General features: G+C 48.4%; 1 protein-coding gene across 3 annotated transcripts; it reads right to left on the bottom strand.

Annotated features, from left to right (window-relative positions):
• Positions 1–3,696: 3,696 nt before the first annotated feature.
• Positions 3,697–17,279, bottom strand: SAP30L (SAP30 like). 3 transcript variants are annotated; one of them, XM_061424124.1, is made up of 5 exons: positions 16,616–17,249; positions 12,674–12,796; positions 10,402–10,500; positions 7,737–8,880; positions 3,697–6,369 (listed from the first exon to the last, which is right to left on the bottom strand). In XM_061424124.1, exons 1-4 carry the CDS (start codon positions 16,811–16,813, stop codon positions 8,752–8,754), a joined length of 549 nt encoding a protein of 182 aa, XP_061280108.1. In that variant the 5' UTR covers positions 16,814–17,249; the 3' UTR covers positions 3,697–6,369; positions 7,737–8,751. The 3 variants fall into 3 exon arrangements, with proteins under 3 accessions (XP_061280108.1, XP_061280109.1, XP_061280111.1); XM_061424125.1 differs by having other exon boundaries at positions 3,697–4,396; XM_061424127.1 differs by lacking the exon at positions 10,402–10,500 and having other exon boundaries at positions 16,616–17,279.
• Positions 17,280–18,413: the final 1,134 nt, after the last annotated feature.

Raw genomic sequence — 18,413 nt, 5'->3', positions numbered from 1 at the left:
CCTTCTATGTCATTACATATTTCACAATGTTGATATAAGTGTAATGCTGTTAAAATCAGTCCCCTATTATTTGACATATTTGAGAGTTCTTCACTGTTCTAAACAATGCTTCCACAAAATACTAGCTTAACCAGTTAGTAGGCAGCCAGGCACACTGGACTCGGGTCAGACAGACCTGTGTTTGACTTATCCCCACCTACCATTCTCTGCTGACCTGGGACAAACCGTTTCACCTTTCTAAATTTCTGTTTCCTTATTTATCAAATAGAACAATAGAACGTAAAGAGCTTAATATTGGGCCTGGCAGATAGTAAGTGCTCAGGCCAGAAACTGCAGCAATCTGGGAGACAGAGGAGGACTCACTGTCCCCCTGACCAGTGTCATTCTGTACACTGCTGTTTTGTAGCGTGTGACAAAGACCCTCGGAGGTAACAGGTGGCAGCCCTCTGCAGCAGTTAAGTGCTGCTTAATTTAAGAATGTATTACTGCTTCTGTTTTCATTTCTCTTACTGTTTTCCACAGGTTTTAGGACGATGAAACACCCCACTCCAGTACTTTTGCCTAGAAAATCCTATGGATGGAGGAGCCTGGTAGGCGCAGTCCATGGGGTCATTAGAGTCGGATACAATTGAGCGACTTCTCTTTCACTTTTCACTTTCATGCACTGGAGAAGGAAATGGCAACCCGCTCCAGTGTTCTTGCCTTGAGAATCCCAGGGATGGGGGAGCCTGGTGGGCTGCCGTCTATGGGGTCGCACAGAGTCGGACACGACTGAAGCGACATAGCAGCAGGAGCAGCAGCAACAAACCATACAAAGGGAGAGTAAATGCATTTGAGAGCACTTAAAAAAAAACCTGCTTTGCTATTTTACAATTTTGGTGAAAATGATTCATGCTCATTCTAAATAATTTAGACAACACCAAGAAAGCACAAAGAAGAAAATAAAATTCCAGATCCCAGTAACCAGGATGGAGCATGGTTGGCACGTTGGCTGTGGTCTTCTTTTCCTTGCTAGCCCTGTGGTTCCCCAGGGCAAGCCAGGGCCAGCATCTGCTTTTTAATGTCTGTTGACCTTCAGCAGATTGACTCATTAACAGAGGTGTGCTCCAGCTCTGTCCCTCTCAGCCAACCTCTGACAGTTTCATTAACCCCATTAAATCATGCAGGTGCCGTTACACCTCCTGGGCTTGTTAATCTCTGTTCAGCTCTGGTAAGTTAAAACCTGGCTGGAAAGTTGGATGTGCCTTGTTAACCTCCATTAAACCCTATTAAATTTCCTAACTAGAGTCTGAGTGACTTCGAGGAATCCCTCATTAAAGTGGAGTGAGTCCAGTTGATCAGGACAAGGGGAACTGTTGCAGCTGCACAGCTGCATAATGTGGTGCTCCTGAGCCCTTTGGTGGTGGAGCTGACAAGTGTCCCTCGGCTGGACAATCCTTGGACTCACTCCAAGGAGTGCCTCCAGCTCTTGTTGTTAGTTGGACAGTTCCTAGACCTCTCTGAGCCTGTGTTTCCTTCTGTATAAACTGGAGTTAATAACAGTTCCTACTTGGTATGACTGTAGTGAGACTGGATATACCAATGCATGTAAAATTAGTAACAGGTTGTCTGGTATGTACACTGCCTGCGTGTGTGCTCAGTCACTTCAGTCGTGTCTGACTCTTTGTGACGCTACGGACTGTAGCCCTCCAGGCTCCTGTCCATGGGATTTCCCAGGCAAGACACTGGAGTGGGTTGCCATTTCCTTCTCCAGGAGATCTTCCTGACCCAGGGATTGAACCTACATCTCCTCTGTCTCCTGCATTGCAGGTGGGTTCTTTACCTTCTGAGTCACCTGGGAAGCCCCGCACACTGCACTCAATGGCTATTATTATGTCTGGATGTAGAAGATACTTACAGACTAAAAAACTGTTAAGTAAATGGAAGATTCAATTCCAGACATTTTTTTGTGTCTTCCTACATGCCAGGCACTGTGGAGTATTTTCATTCTGTTTTTCGTTTTTTCTCCAGAGGGAAGAGCATCTATTCCAATGATTCATCTTCAAAGTGTCTTCGCTGTGCACGTCACTGCATTTGCTCAGCTCTGACCTTTCTGAGCTGCTTGAGGCTGATGGTAGCTTCTTTGCCTTCCTGGGCCTTAGGCGGTTGGACTCAGGGCCATCTGCATCTGGATGCACAAATTCCCCAGGGGATTTTTCCTGGGCTGCCCTGGCAAAGAGTTTCATTAAGTAGGTCTTACTGGAAATTTCTAACCAGTATTCCTGATGAATTTGAAGTTGCTGAATTGAGAAACCGCTGGACCAGTTTTGTACTTCTCAACTCTAATAAGCTTGAGTCTTAGTTGGGGAAATTAAAAAACTCATATTCCTGGAATTCAGCCCCTGAGCTTTCCATACTGAGAACCAGGGGTGGGGCCCAGGAATTGGCATTGTCAACAGTCTGATGGGGGTGGGAGGTGGCAAGTGCCACCCTTCCAAAAGGCTGGACCTCAGCTGATCTGATATTCAACATTTTAAAGGTCTGTTTTGAAAAAACGATGTCTGGTTCCTGGTAGAACCTCTGTCCTAATGGTACAGTAAGATGTGGGCTCATCCTTCCAACATGACTGTCCATCATGACTGATGTCTGTGGATCCTCACGTGAGGTCGACCTCAGCAGGGGTTGGCCAGTTCAGGGGAAGCCTGGCAACAAAGCACCTCTTCTAGGTTCAGTGTGAGGGGCCAGAGGCAGCCCTCAGCAGTTTCATGTGAAAGGGAGGGCACAGAGAAGTGGAAGGAACTACTTTTTGTTATACCTCAGATCAAGAGGCTGCACAGCAGAAGACTGGGCCTTCCTTTGCTTTCTGAAGCAAGATGACTCTGAAAAATGGCATGCTCCAGCAACAACCTGTCACTGACCCTGAAGGCTCCAGGTGACAAGTAAGACTCCCCACTCTCCATGCCACCTAGGATGCTGAGAAATCCACCTCCACACTATGGAATGGGAGAGGGTGAGGGTGCTGAGGAGGGGAACTAACTGTACTTTGAAGATTTCTGTTTAAAATTTCAGTTTGCACTCCCATGTGGCAAAAACAGGCTGGCTTCCCTGGTGGCTCAGATGGTAAAGAATCCACCTGCAACGCAGGATACCTGGGTTCGATCCCTGGGTCGGGAAGATCCCCTGGAGGAGGACGTAGCAACCCACTCCAGTATTCTTACCTGGAGAATCCACACAGACAGAGGAAGCTGGTGGGCTATGGCCCACGGGGTCGCAGAGAGTCGGACACGACTAAACGACTCAACACAATGTATAACACAGAGTGGTGGCCGCCCTTAGAAGGGACCTGGATTTTCCAGTTTGCAACTCCCTCTGCGCCCCCAGCAGGCATTTCAATTTGCAACCATCCATCCCGTAGATGGGTGGACAACTATACATGGATAACCGAAGACCAGAGTGAAGCTCCGGGGACAGGGTACCTGCTATGCTGGGTAGCACTTAGGCTCGATTCCGGCCGATCAGCTGCAGTCAGTTCGCACAGAAGTGAGCAGGAGGGCAGGGTCAGACTTCTGTGACCTGTGCAGGGTGCACTCACGGTGGAAGGGCAAATGGAGGGAAGACGGCTATCACCAGTCACTGTCCTATACAGCTAGGGGCCGAACGCACAAGTGAAAGATCTGAGCTCCATGTGGGCATTCAAAGGGAACAACAGAATGTGTCTCTTGTTTCTCATTTAGATCGTTTATTAAGAGCAAAAGTCGGGCCATCCCATCTGTGTGATATTGCAACATGAAAAGTCATATACATACTAAGGAGACCCCACAGAATTGAGAGCCTTTCAACAGTACAGAGCCATAGATTACAAAATTAAAATACAAATGATCCCCCCAATTGGCAGGAAACATGTACAATGAGGAGGCCTGAAATGGAAGGGCACTTGCTTTTTGATAAGGCAGTTACAAAATGGAAAAAAAAAAAAAACCCAAACCAACCCGCACCCCTAAAACACTCTGATGGGCTGAGCAGATAATAGACATGTGAGACAGGGATCCTGCACAAGCCTCTGCCACTGGCAAAGATGTGCTCATTAAATGAAAGCCACTGAAGAGTTTGTTTGAAGATGCAAGCCAGATGAAATGACTGTAGACATTCCTACTGTAAGAAAAGTCCCACCCTGCCTCCGGCTGGATTCCACCTCAAAAAATGGGATTGACTTTACCCTTCCTGACCATGAACTTGGAAACAGTCTGTAATAAAATAAATACAAAAGCACCCCTAGAGCACCACGCTTCCCAGGGCGTGGTCTTCAGCTCACCTGTCCTTCAGTTCAACTGCTTCTCTCGCTAACAGGGACGGGGGCTGCGAATGGCAGGGCCACAGAGCTGTGTCTGCTCAAGTCAGGGTCACCTGATTGACCCACCTGAAAGGCAAGTGCATTTTGTGAGAACTTACATTCTAGGACACCACATTTCCCGCCAGGACTCTGGAATCTTGGTCTTAAATTACAGGCTCCTTCCGATCTCCCCTCCCATTCATTTTACAAAACTCAACTGATGGCCTTCCCAGTCAGGTCTTACAGCCTTGAGTTCTGCAGGTTTGTTCACAGTCCCTGACAGCCAGGCTGGCCTGGGGAACCTCTGCTTAGTGGCAGGTCTCAAGGATCTGAGGGCAGCTCCCTTGCAGACTGGGTTCCAGCTATGCTGTGAGTTGTGAAGTGAACCAGCGCTAAGTGGGTCTAGATGATGCCAAAGCATTCGGGCAAGTCTTTTTGAATCTTGGTTTCCCCATCTCTAAAAATCAATGACTGGGCAATGGCAACCTTTAAGGAGTTTCCAGCTGGAAAATATGGCACCTCTCTGACACTGAGACATGTGGTTCCCCCAAGTTCCTAAGCTTTGCTTTCTCTATAAAAGCAGTGTGTGCAGTACTTGCAGCAATCTTAAGGTATATGCCCTTACGGGCTATTTAACCTTTCAACTCCAGGCAGAGCATGATCATAGTTTACAATCTTCCAGCTAAAACTTTTCCTAAGTTTTGTGAGGCAAACACAAAACTAAGGCCTTTTCTGTCCTAAGGTATTTTTTTTAGCAGTTCTGAGAGCACTCTCTTCTCCCCTGACCTCCTCCATCAGCTTTAGCAAGATTGAGGGAGAATAACTGGGGTTTCCTCAACATCTTCAGTAAGGACTAAATGGACTAATAATACTTAGGGGGGAGAACACTTGGGACAACAAAGTGTCTTGTTTGCTAGCTGCTCCTTCCCCAAAGACAAACACTATGCCCTGGGATGGTGCCAGCGATTAGTCCTTGGCTAACTTACTTGGCCCCCATTAGGCAGAGACTAAGATGGAAATTACAGAGAACACAGAAAAGCCAGAGGTTTACAAAGATAGGACAGGCTTCCCCAGGAGGTAGTGAGTTCTCTGTCCTCAGAGGTGTTTAAACCCAGACTGCTCCAACCTTGGTGGGACGGTTGTAGGCAGAATGTCAGCACCTATGGGAGACTGGACTGGATGACTTAGAGGTCCTTTCCCAACTTTTGGATCTTGTCGCTGTAATGACAGAGTCCTCAGATGATTTCCGTGCAGCAACACCTCTGGGATCCGTGGTTGGGCTCCTGAGTATGTTCCCACTCCGGCTTTCTCCTTCCTACAATGCAGGTGCCCTCCAGGATGTTAACAAAAAGTTCCCACTAAATAAACAGCTGAAATGCCAAGGTTAGATGCAACATTCCAGCTGCAAGCAGTTATTCATATCTGCTCTCTGGAAGACTAGCTGTGACTATTTAGCTATGACAGGAACATCTAACAACTTGGCGGCTGCATCACATACATGAAATTCCTCTTCCTTTTACACCCCTGGTCTTGAATCCTTTGGTTGCAATCTCTCAAGGGATTTGGCTATGATCTTTTTCACATGCTGTTGCCAACCTAAGAGTTTGTTCACTGAAATAAGAAGTTTGTCCATTTGTTTTCTAAAAACCTTAAAAGGAAGCAACATGGACGGCAAGATGTTGACAATTCCATGTGACTCTTCAGGGCACAGGAAAGAACAAAGCAGGCTGGAACTGAGGCAGGAGCCGTGCTCTTTAAGAAGACAAAGCCAGTTCTGGATTGCATATTCCAGTTTTGCCCAGGAGCACCAAGAGGAGAGAAGGCAATGCTGCGACATGACAGGTGGAGAGAAGCACGAGTCCTTGACAGGTGGTAGCAAAATGCAGGCAGCCGCGATGAGCGCTGAGCTCCCCAAGCCCCACTGCTCCCCACAGCCAGACCTGGGTGCTTTGGAGGGTCAGCCACCTCTAACAGGTAGACGTCTCCTGCTCCAGATCAAACCGAGGGAAATTGCAGAAGAGGCTAAGGCAAGTGGCTTAGTGGTCTGATGAAATAGATTTCTGCACACAAGAAAAATACAAGCTCAGAAAGTTTTGTCTTTTTTCTCATCTAACATGCTTTCAAAGGTTGAAAAGACACCCACAAGCTCCACTCTCCAAAGGCCCTCTCCTTAGAGGAGAGCTGGCACAGGACTTGAGGGCGCATAGCATCTGCCTGAGGGGGAAGCTTCCCCAGGCTTCACATGGGAACGAAAGCACTCTCACAGCCATGCTTGAACAGACGGAACCTAATACCACAGCTTCTTGTACAGAAGTGCACTGCTGTCTCTTAACTGGGAACACAGATCTGCTGTTGAAGAAACAGTGACATGACCTACACATCCACAATTCTGGCTCAAACATCAGAAAAATACACTTTTTTTCTCAATGAGTTGTGGACATTTCCAGAGAGCAGGTTCCCAATGCCTTAAGCCTATCTGCCCCCAAACTCCAGCCTGACAAGAAAACACTTTCCTGGATAAAGGGGACTTGGTGTTTGATGCCTTCAAAGCCGTTCTAACTCAGCTCCTCAGGGGAAAATAAAAATCTACTTTAGAGCCTTCTTGATGCCCACACATCAAGAGCCTTTAGCTGTGAGTAGTGAGACTCTCTAAACACCTATTGAATCTGCACAACTGGAAACACGCCCAGAACACCCTGATGTGCCATCCATGGCCAGGTGTACACAGATAAGATCCACTCAGTCTCAAGTATGCTCTAGGTACATTCATGTACACATATCTTAAAAGGCTGCAACCTGCTAGACATGCGTGGTGAACACTGGTGAAAGCTGGGCTGCAGCTGAACACATGGAGCTACTGAGCGAGAGTGGTGGCCCTAACCGTCCATAGAAAGCACGCTCTGTGGAACTGATACCTTTGGCCACTCTACCACCCTGCTGGGTGTGTATGTGTTGGGGGTGGTTCTGACTTCTCTGTGTGGATACTCAGATTAAGTCATCTGTGAGACACTAAAACACTCTGCCAGGCTACGCTGTCCAATGCTGCTTCTATTTTTTAAGGCTTAAGGAAGAACTCAGAATGAAAACTGAGTTAGAAAGCGGTACCTTTGACCACAATATATGTCAAGGTGGTCAGAAATTAGAATTCAAGTCCTTTCTTCTCTTTTCTTCCCACTCCCTGTCCACATCCTCTGCCCTCCAATACACTGACTAGAAAATTTTGCAAAAGCATACTTTTGGATATAAAGCTTTGTTTTCAAAGGATACTTTGGCTCTGATATAATTAGATAGAGGAATCTGAGGTTTTGAACAACAACAACAAAAATCAGGTAATTATTAATACTTAAAAAGAAAAAAACACTTTAGCAACTTTCCCCCTAAAAGAGAGGCAAACTGCTCACAAAAATGAACATCAGATGGCACTGACCTGTGTTGCTCAAACCCATGATTTGTTGCTGACCCCCAAAGAGGCCAAAGCTGGTCAGACTTTCTATCCCAGAGCTGGACTTCGGAGCAGAAACCACCCGATCCTTGGAAGCTTCCTTGTGGTTGTGAATTAAGGATTAGTATCTCTGAAAACATGAGCCCCAAAGCACTAAATGTCTCCATGTGTCAAAGCATTTCTGGCCCAGGAGAATGAAGTCCCAATACATCACTTGACCCTGAAGCATGAAGCGTGGAGGGGTGCACAACGGACCACGGCTCCCAGGAGGGGCTCTGCATCAGGGTTTCTGGCACCTCCACAAATACAGCTTGGCACATGAGTCTGCCCTGGAGTCCCGGTCTGACCTGAAACCTCCTGCTGGTGCATCAGGACTTCCTCACGCTCTAGAAGTGAAGTGGTGAGCAACAGGAACAGCAGAGGCCTTGATACCAAGAGGTGGGAAGCCCAAGACTGGCTCTGCTAGTGACAGTTGGATGTGCCAGTAAACCCTGCCTGAGTGCCTACTGTGTGCACAGCACAGAGCCGGTGAGGGGCCGGGGTCAAATGATTTGCTGATAAGTGACAAAGCGTGGTGTCTACGTCCCGGGCAAACGTCTGCTCATGCACCTCTCTGCGAGCCGTACCTCGCTGCTGGTCCGGGGCTATACCTCACAAGTGGTTGCGTGGAATTACAAGGTGAATACCAAAATATCTGTCATCCCACACGTCCAGCAGAAGTGACTTAATGCTCTGCAGAATGCGGCAATGCACTGTTTTCCTTTCCTTCTTTTTCCGATCTTGTGTTTTTTTTTAGTCCGGTAGTTGCCTTAAAAGAAAGTCTGTGTATAAACATGCTGAATCATGAGAATATAATCCTCCTGCCCGAAAAGATTTACAGTATTCATTATTCAAACTTTTTTATTTACAATAAAATTTAACAGTCTTTATGGGCTTAAATGTAGCAGATGTCACCTGTGCATTAATATTATACTTCATTCCTTGAAGGTGTGCTTCATCATCACTCAAGCTGTTTGCCACTCTCTGACTTCTGGTCCAGTCTACTCTTGTTACTCTTCACCATGTAGATGAAGTAAGCGAGGGTCTCCTTTTCATTCACAGGTATGTTCCTGAAGTGTCGGCTGACAGTCTATATGGGAGGGAAAAACACAGCCCGTTAAACCATGTTAATAAACCAGGGCCGCGGATTCTCAGTTGTGTAAAAGGTAAACAGCAAGCTGCTTCCAGAGCTGGGAGGGAGTTATGATTACTGCACAACTCCCTGCAGTGCTCCAGAATGCAGAATGTGAATGCCCTTCTTTCCCAGGCTTAGGGGATTTGGTTTCCAGGCTTCCAAAAGCAACGTTTTAACCCACAGCACTCCCAAGATGCAGTCCTATTTCAGGGGCAGCTAGCCTATCCATCACAGCATAGTCTCAAGGTCATCTCCATGGAGGAGACTGGGACTGCTCTGGGTGACCAGCTGCTACCATAACCTCTTAGGCCCTGGAACTGGGCCGAAAAGTGTCTTTTTAAAATTGTGTCAAATAAACAGCCAACTGAACAGATGTAAGCCCTGACCCAAAAAATCATCTAAATAGTACGTAACTACCTCTTGAAAGACATCAGATTTGAAGGAAAATTCATATGTATTCCCAATATTTTGATCTATTTCAAGTCCTGAGAATGCAGTCTCCACTTGCCCCATCTCATCCCATCCATCCCACCAGGGGTGGGCACTGGTCTTGAAGTATGAAAGGCTTATGTACTTCTATGTTTTAACTGGATGCTAGCGAAGGAGAGGTTTAAGAAAAAATGATGGATCAGCAAGAAAGCTCTCAAGTAAAGATCAAAAACCAACAGGGATGTGAGCCCATAAGGAAATCTCTGAATGGACCAAGGGCTCTAGGACAGATAGATAAAAAGGGAGTCAGAGAATGAAAACTACAGAGTGGCTGTCTTTGAGGGGCAGGAGTGTATTTTTCATCATTTCCAAATTTTCTATAAAAGATAGAAAAACACATTTAGAAAAGAAGGATGAGAGGATGCCCATATACATACCAATAGGACAGAAGTATCAAGGCAGGCTGTCAGTATATTAAAATAATGGACAATGGAACACCCCCACCCCCATCCCATGCCCTGAACTAGATAAGGACTCAGGGCAGGAGAACACATTCTTGGGCTCCATTCATTATAATAAATACTTCTATTACCAATACCAGAGTAGAAAAAAATCAAGGAAAGAAAACAAAGAAAGAAAAATAGCTCCTACAGAATATGAGTGAAGGTTTAGGGATGATTAATCAGACACACCTCATGTGCAGAATGGAACATATCTGGAAAGAATCTTGCAAAACAAGATTCAAACAAATGAGCAAACAAAAGAACTCTCAGGACTTAGAATCAGGAGTCGTGAGATTCCAAGCTACCAACTTGCTATGTGATTTTAAGCAAGTCCTTTCTTTCTCTCTGTGCCCTGGTTTCTTTTATGGAAATCAGGCCTTTCTAGGTCTAAAGCTGGGGGATTCTAAATTGTGCAAAAGAGGGAAGAGGAAGTTGCTTCCAGAGGTATGGAGGGGTTATGTATAGACACACAGGGAGAATCAAGGTCATGGTCAGCAGCACGGTGCTGGTGCTCCCTCTGTAGAGGGCAAGTCTGTCTACCTACTTCTGCTAACTGGGCCTTATTGAAGCCTGGTCTGGTCTGCAATTTGTAGTGTCGTTTATAACGTCGGAGAGTGTTCACCTGCAGCTGGAACAGATCAACCTAGAGAGAAGAGGAGAAACACATTATCCATCACCTGACCAGCCACGACTCATCAAATGCCCCCAATGTGCCTAGCACTATGCTAGGTAGGGGCGGGGAGGGAGAGGACTACAGACAAGTCTTAAAAGTGGCCCACTGAGGACTAATTACTAGTTGGGAGGACAGAAGCAACAGTGGAAGCAGAATTTTGGCCAGGGAGGGGTGGTCCTAGAAGGCTGATGGAGGTGGTGAAGCGTATGCTAAGGACAGGCAGGGTTTCAAAAGGGAGCAAGGGAACAGACAGTAGGGAATTATAGAGAAGGCCATGAGCTCAGAAAGCCAGGGGAGAGACACACGGGCTAGGGGATCAGAGGCACTTATGGTGGGTTTAAAGGGTGAGACTGGGTGGTAGCATGTCTTGACAAGCAGAAGTAGCGATCCTGGTTTGGGGAGGGGGGTGCTATCCCCAGAAGATGAATCTGTGGTGTTTGTAGGAAGACTGACTGGGGTGTGGGGGGATGACAGAGGGAGCTGATGCAGTGATGATCCAGAAATGAGATGGGAAAGCAGGGGTGCTGATGCTGGAGGGGGCAGCAGGCAAGGAGAGAAAAGGGAGAAACAGACAGACATCCTGGAGGACAGGTCGGAGCTCGGCCCAGAGTGGACACAGGGGCGTGAAGGACAGCGGGACGCACTAGTGTTCTCAGGTAGTTCTCCCCTAGGCCTAGCCTTCGGGTGTGAGGGTCCTTAACCGCCCCCCCGCCCAGAGACAGCTCAAAGTACTGCAGCAGATGTACAAATTGGCAGGCTAGGGTCTGGGTCTCTGCAGATGACTGGGTAACAGAGGGGAAAGGACTCTCCTTTTATTTTTGTCTAATAAAGGAAGAGAGGAAAGCTGCACAGTCATGAAATAGTGAAGGCCCGGAAAGTTGGGCTGCCTTTACCTGCCTCTAAAAGAGATGTTCTTGCTTCAGGCAGGTGGAGAGCACTTAAAAACAAAATGAATGATCAATATGAGGGACCAAAGTCCTTCATTCTTTTCAAACATTCCTTAAATCTTTTTTTTTTTGTGAAAAGCATTTTGATAGTGAATACATCCATTCCTTCATAAAATAATAATAATAATGCTAAAAGCATTAGAAAGATACTGTAAACCAGTGATAGAAAAGGGGACACAGAGAGGGGCAGGGGGAAAGGGCCATATTTTCAAAGATTTTCTTCCGCATCTGCAGACAAAGGCCCACCTACTCTTTCTATTCCTACACAGTCATTTTCACCCTGAGTGCTAACAGGCGGTTGCCTTATGAAATATTCATGTGTCAAATATTCAATGTACATTATAAATGGTTCTTCTTTTGCTGAGTCTAAAGTGAAAACAATTTAGAAAATTCGATATTCATTCCTGTAACCCTGCTTAATAGACACTGGCACTTTGAAGGGATGGTGGCCTTCTGGTTTGAGAAGTGATGACAATTCTCAGCAGGACAATTCTGTCCCCAGAGGACACCTGCAATGTCCGGAAACACTGGGAGTGGTGGCGTACCTGGCACTTGGTGGGCAGAGGCCAGGGATGCTGCTGAACATCCTACGAGGCACAGGACAGCCGCCACCACAAAGAATTATCTGGCTCCAAATGCCAACAGTGCCACTGTTGAGAAACTCTGTGCCAGTGTAACTGACCTTGGAATAGATGTCTGGGAGTAAGCCTGGACCAGGAAGCAGAGAGTGATAGAAAATCCGAGCTGGTGGGACAGGACAATTTACATCTTCATTTCGCAGACCAGGAAACAAAGCGGAAGTGACTTCCCCGATCCATACACACTCAGTCTCCAACTTTAAGGGCAAAACCAAAGTTCTGAAAAACTCGGCACTGTGGTTCTATTTAAGTATTTTTCAGGGGCTTCTTGAAGAAAGGCAGCACAGATACTGAAGAGGGCACTGGACTGGGGCCCCCAAACTGAGTGTGTGGCCCTGAGTGTCTGTGCCTGTCAGTAAAATGGTGGGGCAGTTAGACCAGTTGATTTCAAAGCTTTAAGCCCTCAGATTCCATATTACTATGATGCTATGATTCACTTTTCAGATACACCACAGCAACACAAAGGCGACTAAAGTTACTTCTTAAACCAGGCCAGAGGTAAGGATCAGGTCAGAATTCATTCTCCAGCTTTCTCAAGGTGAAGTTTTGGACTTTTACCTCAGGAATGTCAGTGTCATGCTCAGGAGAATCTCCGCCATCGTCACTTGTCTTCCTCTTCCTTTTATTTCGTACACTCTGGATGAAATTTTTGTGGAAATCGCAAATATACAGATGCCTTACCTGATGGGAAGCAAATTAAAGTCAGAGTTGCCAATCCCATGGAAACAGCAACAGGTATCTGTCAAATTATGGGCCTTTTCTCCTTTGTGAGGCATTGGAAAGACCACAGGAAGAAACAGACACAAGCCATCATCTCCTCAAAGAGAACACTGATATCACACCGAGCAGTTCATCATAAATCAAGTTCCCCCTGAATAAACACAACACATGTGACAGATACCGCTGGAGTGGAGGTCCCTGACCAGAAGGGAGGACCTGCAGCGAGACAGGAAGCATTCTGGGTGGAACAACCAAGACTGAAGTTTCAAAGGAGGCTGACAGAAGGCGCGAGTGAGGAGGCCCTGAGGAGACTGTGTCACTTAGGTCAAAGTGACTGCCTGTGCAGGAGCATCAGGAGAAATGAGGGGGTTTGGGACATGAGAACAGCTTAGACTTTCCTTCAGGCAAGACAGAGTCCCCCTGCGATGTGACATCTTCAGACCTGTAGGAGTGAGTAATTTACATGGGGCTGGAATGCACTGCCCCTGGGAGCAGGAAAGCCGGCACTGTGGCAATGATAGGATAGCCGCCATCCTATTTTTCCATTGACAATAGCAACTACTGTACCATGACAACCCTCTGAAAAACTATTTCTATGTATCAATTTATAATTCTTGCATCAGCACTCACAGAATCCACAAAGAGAAGCAGAAAGAGGTGCAGAGATTCTCACAAGGTGAAACCACATAAAAGAAGCTGGATACCACTACTGATTTTCTAATGTAGGCTGGAGGCATAATAGTAAGTGAAGGTGGAAGCAGCAGCTAAGATGTGAAGGACGTGTTTTTATTAAGAATATAAGTACCAGGGTTGAGATGGAGGAACCATTCAAGAACCTAACAAACTGGAATGCCTGTGTAAATGACTTGGGGTTGTTGACACTGAACCAGCTGTTACACAAATGTTCTTGAGAGACTTCTGAATATGAGTTTATTCCTCAACTGCTTAAAGATAAAAGTAAGCTGATAGGAAACCAGCATAATTCAGGCCTTTCCATGGAGAAAATAATGGAAACTGTTTCTTATTCACATGAATCAGCACTTTCACGTGGTTAGATTAGTGAGCCACGAGTAGTTTTACGTCTACACTGTGATAGTGTCTTGCAGACAGCAGGCACCCAATAAATGCTGCTGAACCAACACAGGCAGCCCCTTGCATCTGAAAGCAGCTTAGGCCAGTAAAAGCCACATTTACGTATGGCTATAAATTTGAATGACTTTGCCAGATTCAACTCTGTCAAAGGACTTTGAGACACAGCACGTGTCACCGTCTCAAAGAATCCCATCCAGCTGATGCATAGAGGACTGGACATGCTTTCATGAGGGAAGAAAGCACATTCACAACATATCCTACATCCTTCGTGCTAGCTAGTTTCACATGTAAGACTAAGCTGGTCTTCAAATTCACAGACTGACAGACTTAAGAACAGGCAGAAGGCATGATTCCTAAAGCTGTGACTGGGAGATTTCAGGTCAAGATGCTAGAATAATAGAGTCCTAGATGGAAAAGAACTCAGCATTCACTACTGCAAACCCCCTGGCTCCCATCTCATTTTCTAGAGATATAAACTGAAGCCACCTTGCGTGAGGAAATGACCTGGCCAAGGTCATCCAGACCTTCTAACCCTGGGCACGTGTCCTTTCCTACTGCAACATCTTCCTTACACTGTTCTCCACTTCCACTTTCCTCCAGAAAAAAGCAGATATATGTCAATTGGAGGGATGTTTGAAAGCATGTTATATCTTAATAAATCACAGAACACTGCCAATGTCTATACAGAAGGAGTTAAACTGCCTGAGTTGGATTTAAGGTGCTATTATTTTAAAAGGTTCTCTGCTAGACCCTTTTACAAGATAAATAGTCATTATTCTTCCTTAACCATTTTCAAGTACTTATTGGTTTTCAGAAATTTCAAAGCCCAGTGGCCTTTGGGGAGTTGGGGGTGGAGGAAGGAGGGTGATAGAAAAGGCTCTAAGTGTTGTTGTTTTTTTTTCTGTTTCACTTTCAGCAACAGCTAAAAATTCTTGTAACACAGCAGTTACTTAGAATTGAATTCCTGCCTAAGCCTGTGAGAATGAAATAGAATCCCTTTCAGAAATAATGACTCTACAACACCACCTTGAAACAAACTGTGAGTGAGTGAGTCTGCCTTGAAATCCTACTCCTTCAAAAGCATTACCTTTTGGGGACTCTAGTACCGGGCTCAGGCTACCTCTCTTCCAGACAGTGTGTATCAAAGTCAACTTAGCCCTACACAGGTTTTCCAGAGGGGTCACTGGGAAAATGGAGTCCCAGATGCAATAATACAACTGTTCAGATGGTGGGTTTAAAAGAACCGGAAATTTCTGTTTCTTAAGGACTGGAAAAAATATTAAGTAAAGACTCCCAACAATCTACACAGAAGGTGGGCAGTGCTTCCATGAGGATGAATCCACTGCTGTCCTAGAATTGAGCATTTCACTTCCATATTGTCCCATTCCAGGCCACCACAGTGGCTAGCCAGTTACTTGCGCTCAGATGAATTCCTTTCTTTCATTGATAGAGACTTGTAGTGAGAAAGCCATCAATTCACCCCTAACCACTTAAAAATAGCATCTTTCCATTGAAGAGTTGCAAATATAACTGTTAACTTAAAACAACAACTGGATGTGAGAGTAAGAGTGTAGAAGAAAGCACAGGGAAGATATTTTTAATTTTTTATTTACTGAAGACTTAATCAAGGCTTATGTATGAGGCCCAGAGGTAAATCAGACAACAGATTCAAGAAATTAACCAGCCTCTTAGGTGCTGTGTGACTTTGGCACCCTCGCTTCTTATCTCTGGGTCTCAGTTTCCCTTGTAACATCAGAAGTGGAAAAAGTGGGTGTCCTTTCAGTTTAATGAGCAATCTCTGATTTCCCTCCAAAGTGGAGAAATTTTGGTCTTAACCACCTAATCTAGCTGGTCCACCTGGTATTTAATAATACCCCTCCCAACTCATTTCCAATTCCTAATCCCCTGGCAGCCACTTTAGGCTTACAGCAACAGATGTCAAACGAAAAAGTTCTTAATTGGTTGACAATAGGCACATCTTCAGAATTTTTAGAATAGTTAACTACAGTGGTGAAATCGCACCGGAAAAGTTTTCTATTCAAATTTAAAATTACCCACCCCCACCGCTCCCCGGGCATTTCTAAAGAAATTAACCCTATAAAAGTGTATTTTCTTCCTTCCAAGTCACGTTGACTGCCTGAGCCACCTCCCAAGACCAGGTCCTGGCCTTATTTCTGCCACATCCTTGAAATCCCATTTCCCCACAGCTGCCTGCTAAGCAGCGAGCTCGGCGACCCTGTGCAGAAGCTGAGGCCGCCGCAGACAGGAAAGGAGCTGCCACCTTTCCTTTTCTGAAGGAATAACAGGGATCCGAGAAGGAGGGAGAAGTTGGATAAGAGCCGGGTCCCTTCATCACCTGCTCCTCCGTGGGCCAACCAAATGAACCCACCTCTTCCTGCTCCCCTGTCTACACCGATAAAACGCGCTAAAAATTGGTGTCAGATTTTCCCAGGCAGGAAGGGTCCTCGGAGCAGCCCCGCCACCAACCTCCCGAATTTGGGCAGAGTCCTAGTTAGAACCCGTCAACGCCGAGCGGCCTTTGCAAGCCCGAGTCCAACTCCTCAATTTGCAGATAAAGGGCTGCGAGGCCCAGGGCGGGGAGGGCCCCAGAGTCCCGCCCGCAGCCCAGGGCAGCGGCCCGAGAGCCGCCCAGCGCGGGGACCCAGCCGGGGGCGGGGGCGGACTCACGCTCTTGTCGATGTCCAGCTTGAGTTTCTTCTGCGAGATGCTCTTCTGGACTCTCTTGCTGAAGGAGGCGTTGCCCGCGGGCCGGACGCAGCGCTCGCCGTCCTCGATGAGGCAGCAGCTCTGGCCGTAGCCCGGGGCGGCGGCGGGGGCGGCGGGGGGCCCTTCGCGGCTGTCCTCCTCGGTGCTAAAGCCGTTCATCTCCTCGCCCCGGGCCGGCCCCTCTGGGGGAAGGTCCCCCGTAGGCCACTCCACAGCCGCGCTCCCCGCGGGGCAGGTCGCCGAGGCCCCCGCACTCGAGGGTCCCAGAGTCCGTCTTCAGCCGAGGCGCTGCCCGGCCCCGCGCCCGGGAGGCCCGGCTCCGCTCCGCCGCGCTCCGGCTCCTTCGGTTCCCGGCCCGCGTCTCCACCAAGCCCCTTCTTCCCTGCTCGCGGCCCCGGGGTCGTCTCCCGCGGCTTGCAGGGCCCCGCCGGGAGTCACCCTGAGGCGCCTTCTGCCGGGGGCCCTGAACCGTTACCCTTCGGCGGGGACGTCCAGGAGGGCGTCCCAGGAAGCAGCAGCTCCCCGAGGACTCCGGGCCCGGGTTGCCAGAGGGTTCTGAGGGCCCCCGCCGGCTCCCGCCTTCTTTCGGCTGCCGGGCAAACTCGCCGCCGGGCAGCTCCCCCGGGGTGGCGCGGCCTCCCCGCGCGGGGCCCGGCCTCGAACCCGCGGCGCCCGGGCCCCGCGGCTCCTCCGGCCCGCCCCACCCCTGCAGCCGCTCGGCTGCGCCCCGAGTCCCGAGGCAGCCCCTGGGCCGCCCGGCCGCCGCCCGCCCAACGCTCCGCACCACAACAGTTCGCTCCCCTCCCCGCCCTCCGCGGGACAGCGGAAGTCCCGCCTCCGCGAGCTCATTGGCAGCCTTTCCTCTATGGGCGGGGCCTCCGCCGCCGCTGGCACGTTCCATTGGGCGCCATCGCCGCCAGTCCCCGGCGCTTGGCTACTTCCTGGACTCTGCTGGGATGGGTTCAAAGTAGAGAAAGTGGAAGAGGGAAGAGTTCCCCGGGTGAGGGAGACGAACCGGGCCGCAGACTTTCCGGGCTCTGGGAGGGATGGTTAGCGGGGTCCCGGCTGGACGGAGGACCCGACTCCGGGGACAGAGGATCACCTTCGGGGGACAGAAGTACAGACGTGGGCGGAGGCGCAGAGGGACAGTTACGCGGTGGGGCTTGTGAGGGGGGCACCTAAAGAGAGAGGTACTGTCATGACAGGTTCAGACTGGGTGAAACGGAAGGACCAGGGCCAGAGGACCCGCAGACCCGCGGGATAGAAACCGGATAGAAAGACAGTCATGGCGGGAAAGACAGAGGGACAGTCGGGACAGATAACGTGGAAAGACATGGAGAAGAGGTGATGGGGGTCTGATGGCGGGTCTTGTAAGGCGGTCAGAAGCTTATGGGTGGCGGAGACTCCCCACTGTGGAGACTAGGACGGGCTTAGTCGGTGCGGAAAGAGAAGGGGAGAGGAACGGGGACCCGAGGGGCTTGGGTGACCCTTCAGCTGGGAAGAATCGGAAGTCGGTATTAGGTCTGGAGGGTGGACTGAGTGAACCGCGCGGGGAAGAGGAGGGGCTGCCGAGGAGATGCAGAAAAAGGCTGGGCCAATCTCCGCGTGGAGAAGGATTTGCCGTATTTTGGGCCCTCCCAGGAGCTCTGTAAACTGAGGCTTCTATTGCTTTAAGCCGGAGATTTACTCGCGAGGTGGCCGCGCCCTGCAGAGCCCGGGACTTGGGGTTCGGAGCCCAGAATGTCACGCACACCCCCAA

Source organism: Bos javanicus, chromosome 7 (assembly GCF_032452875.1).
Source record: "Bos javanicus breed banteng chromosome 7, ARS-OSU_banteng_1.0, whole genome shotgun sequence".
NCBI classification, from domain to species: Eukaryota; Metazoa; Chordata; class Mammalia; order Artiodactyla; family Bovidae; genus Bos; species Bos javanicus.
The sequence above is the reverse complement of the archived record's forward strand: the minus strand, read 5'-3'. Positions and strand labels throughout refer to the sequence as shown.

Bases quoted from the DNA above. Each gene is read 5' to 3' on its own strand.
- SAP30L (XM_061424124.1), bottom strand. From the start codon at position 16,813: ATGAACGGCTTTAGCACCGAGGAGGACAGCCGCGAAGGGCCCCCCGCC. The intron at 12,797-16,615 runs GTGAGTCCGCCC...GCTTCCCATCAG, and splicing joins AGCTGGACATCGACAAGAGC to GTAAGGCATCTGTATATTTG. The intron at 8,881-10,401 runs GTAGGTAGACAG...CCTCCCATATAG, and splicing joins ATAAGGCCCAGTTAGCAGAA to ACTGTCAGCCGACACTTCAG.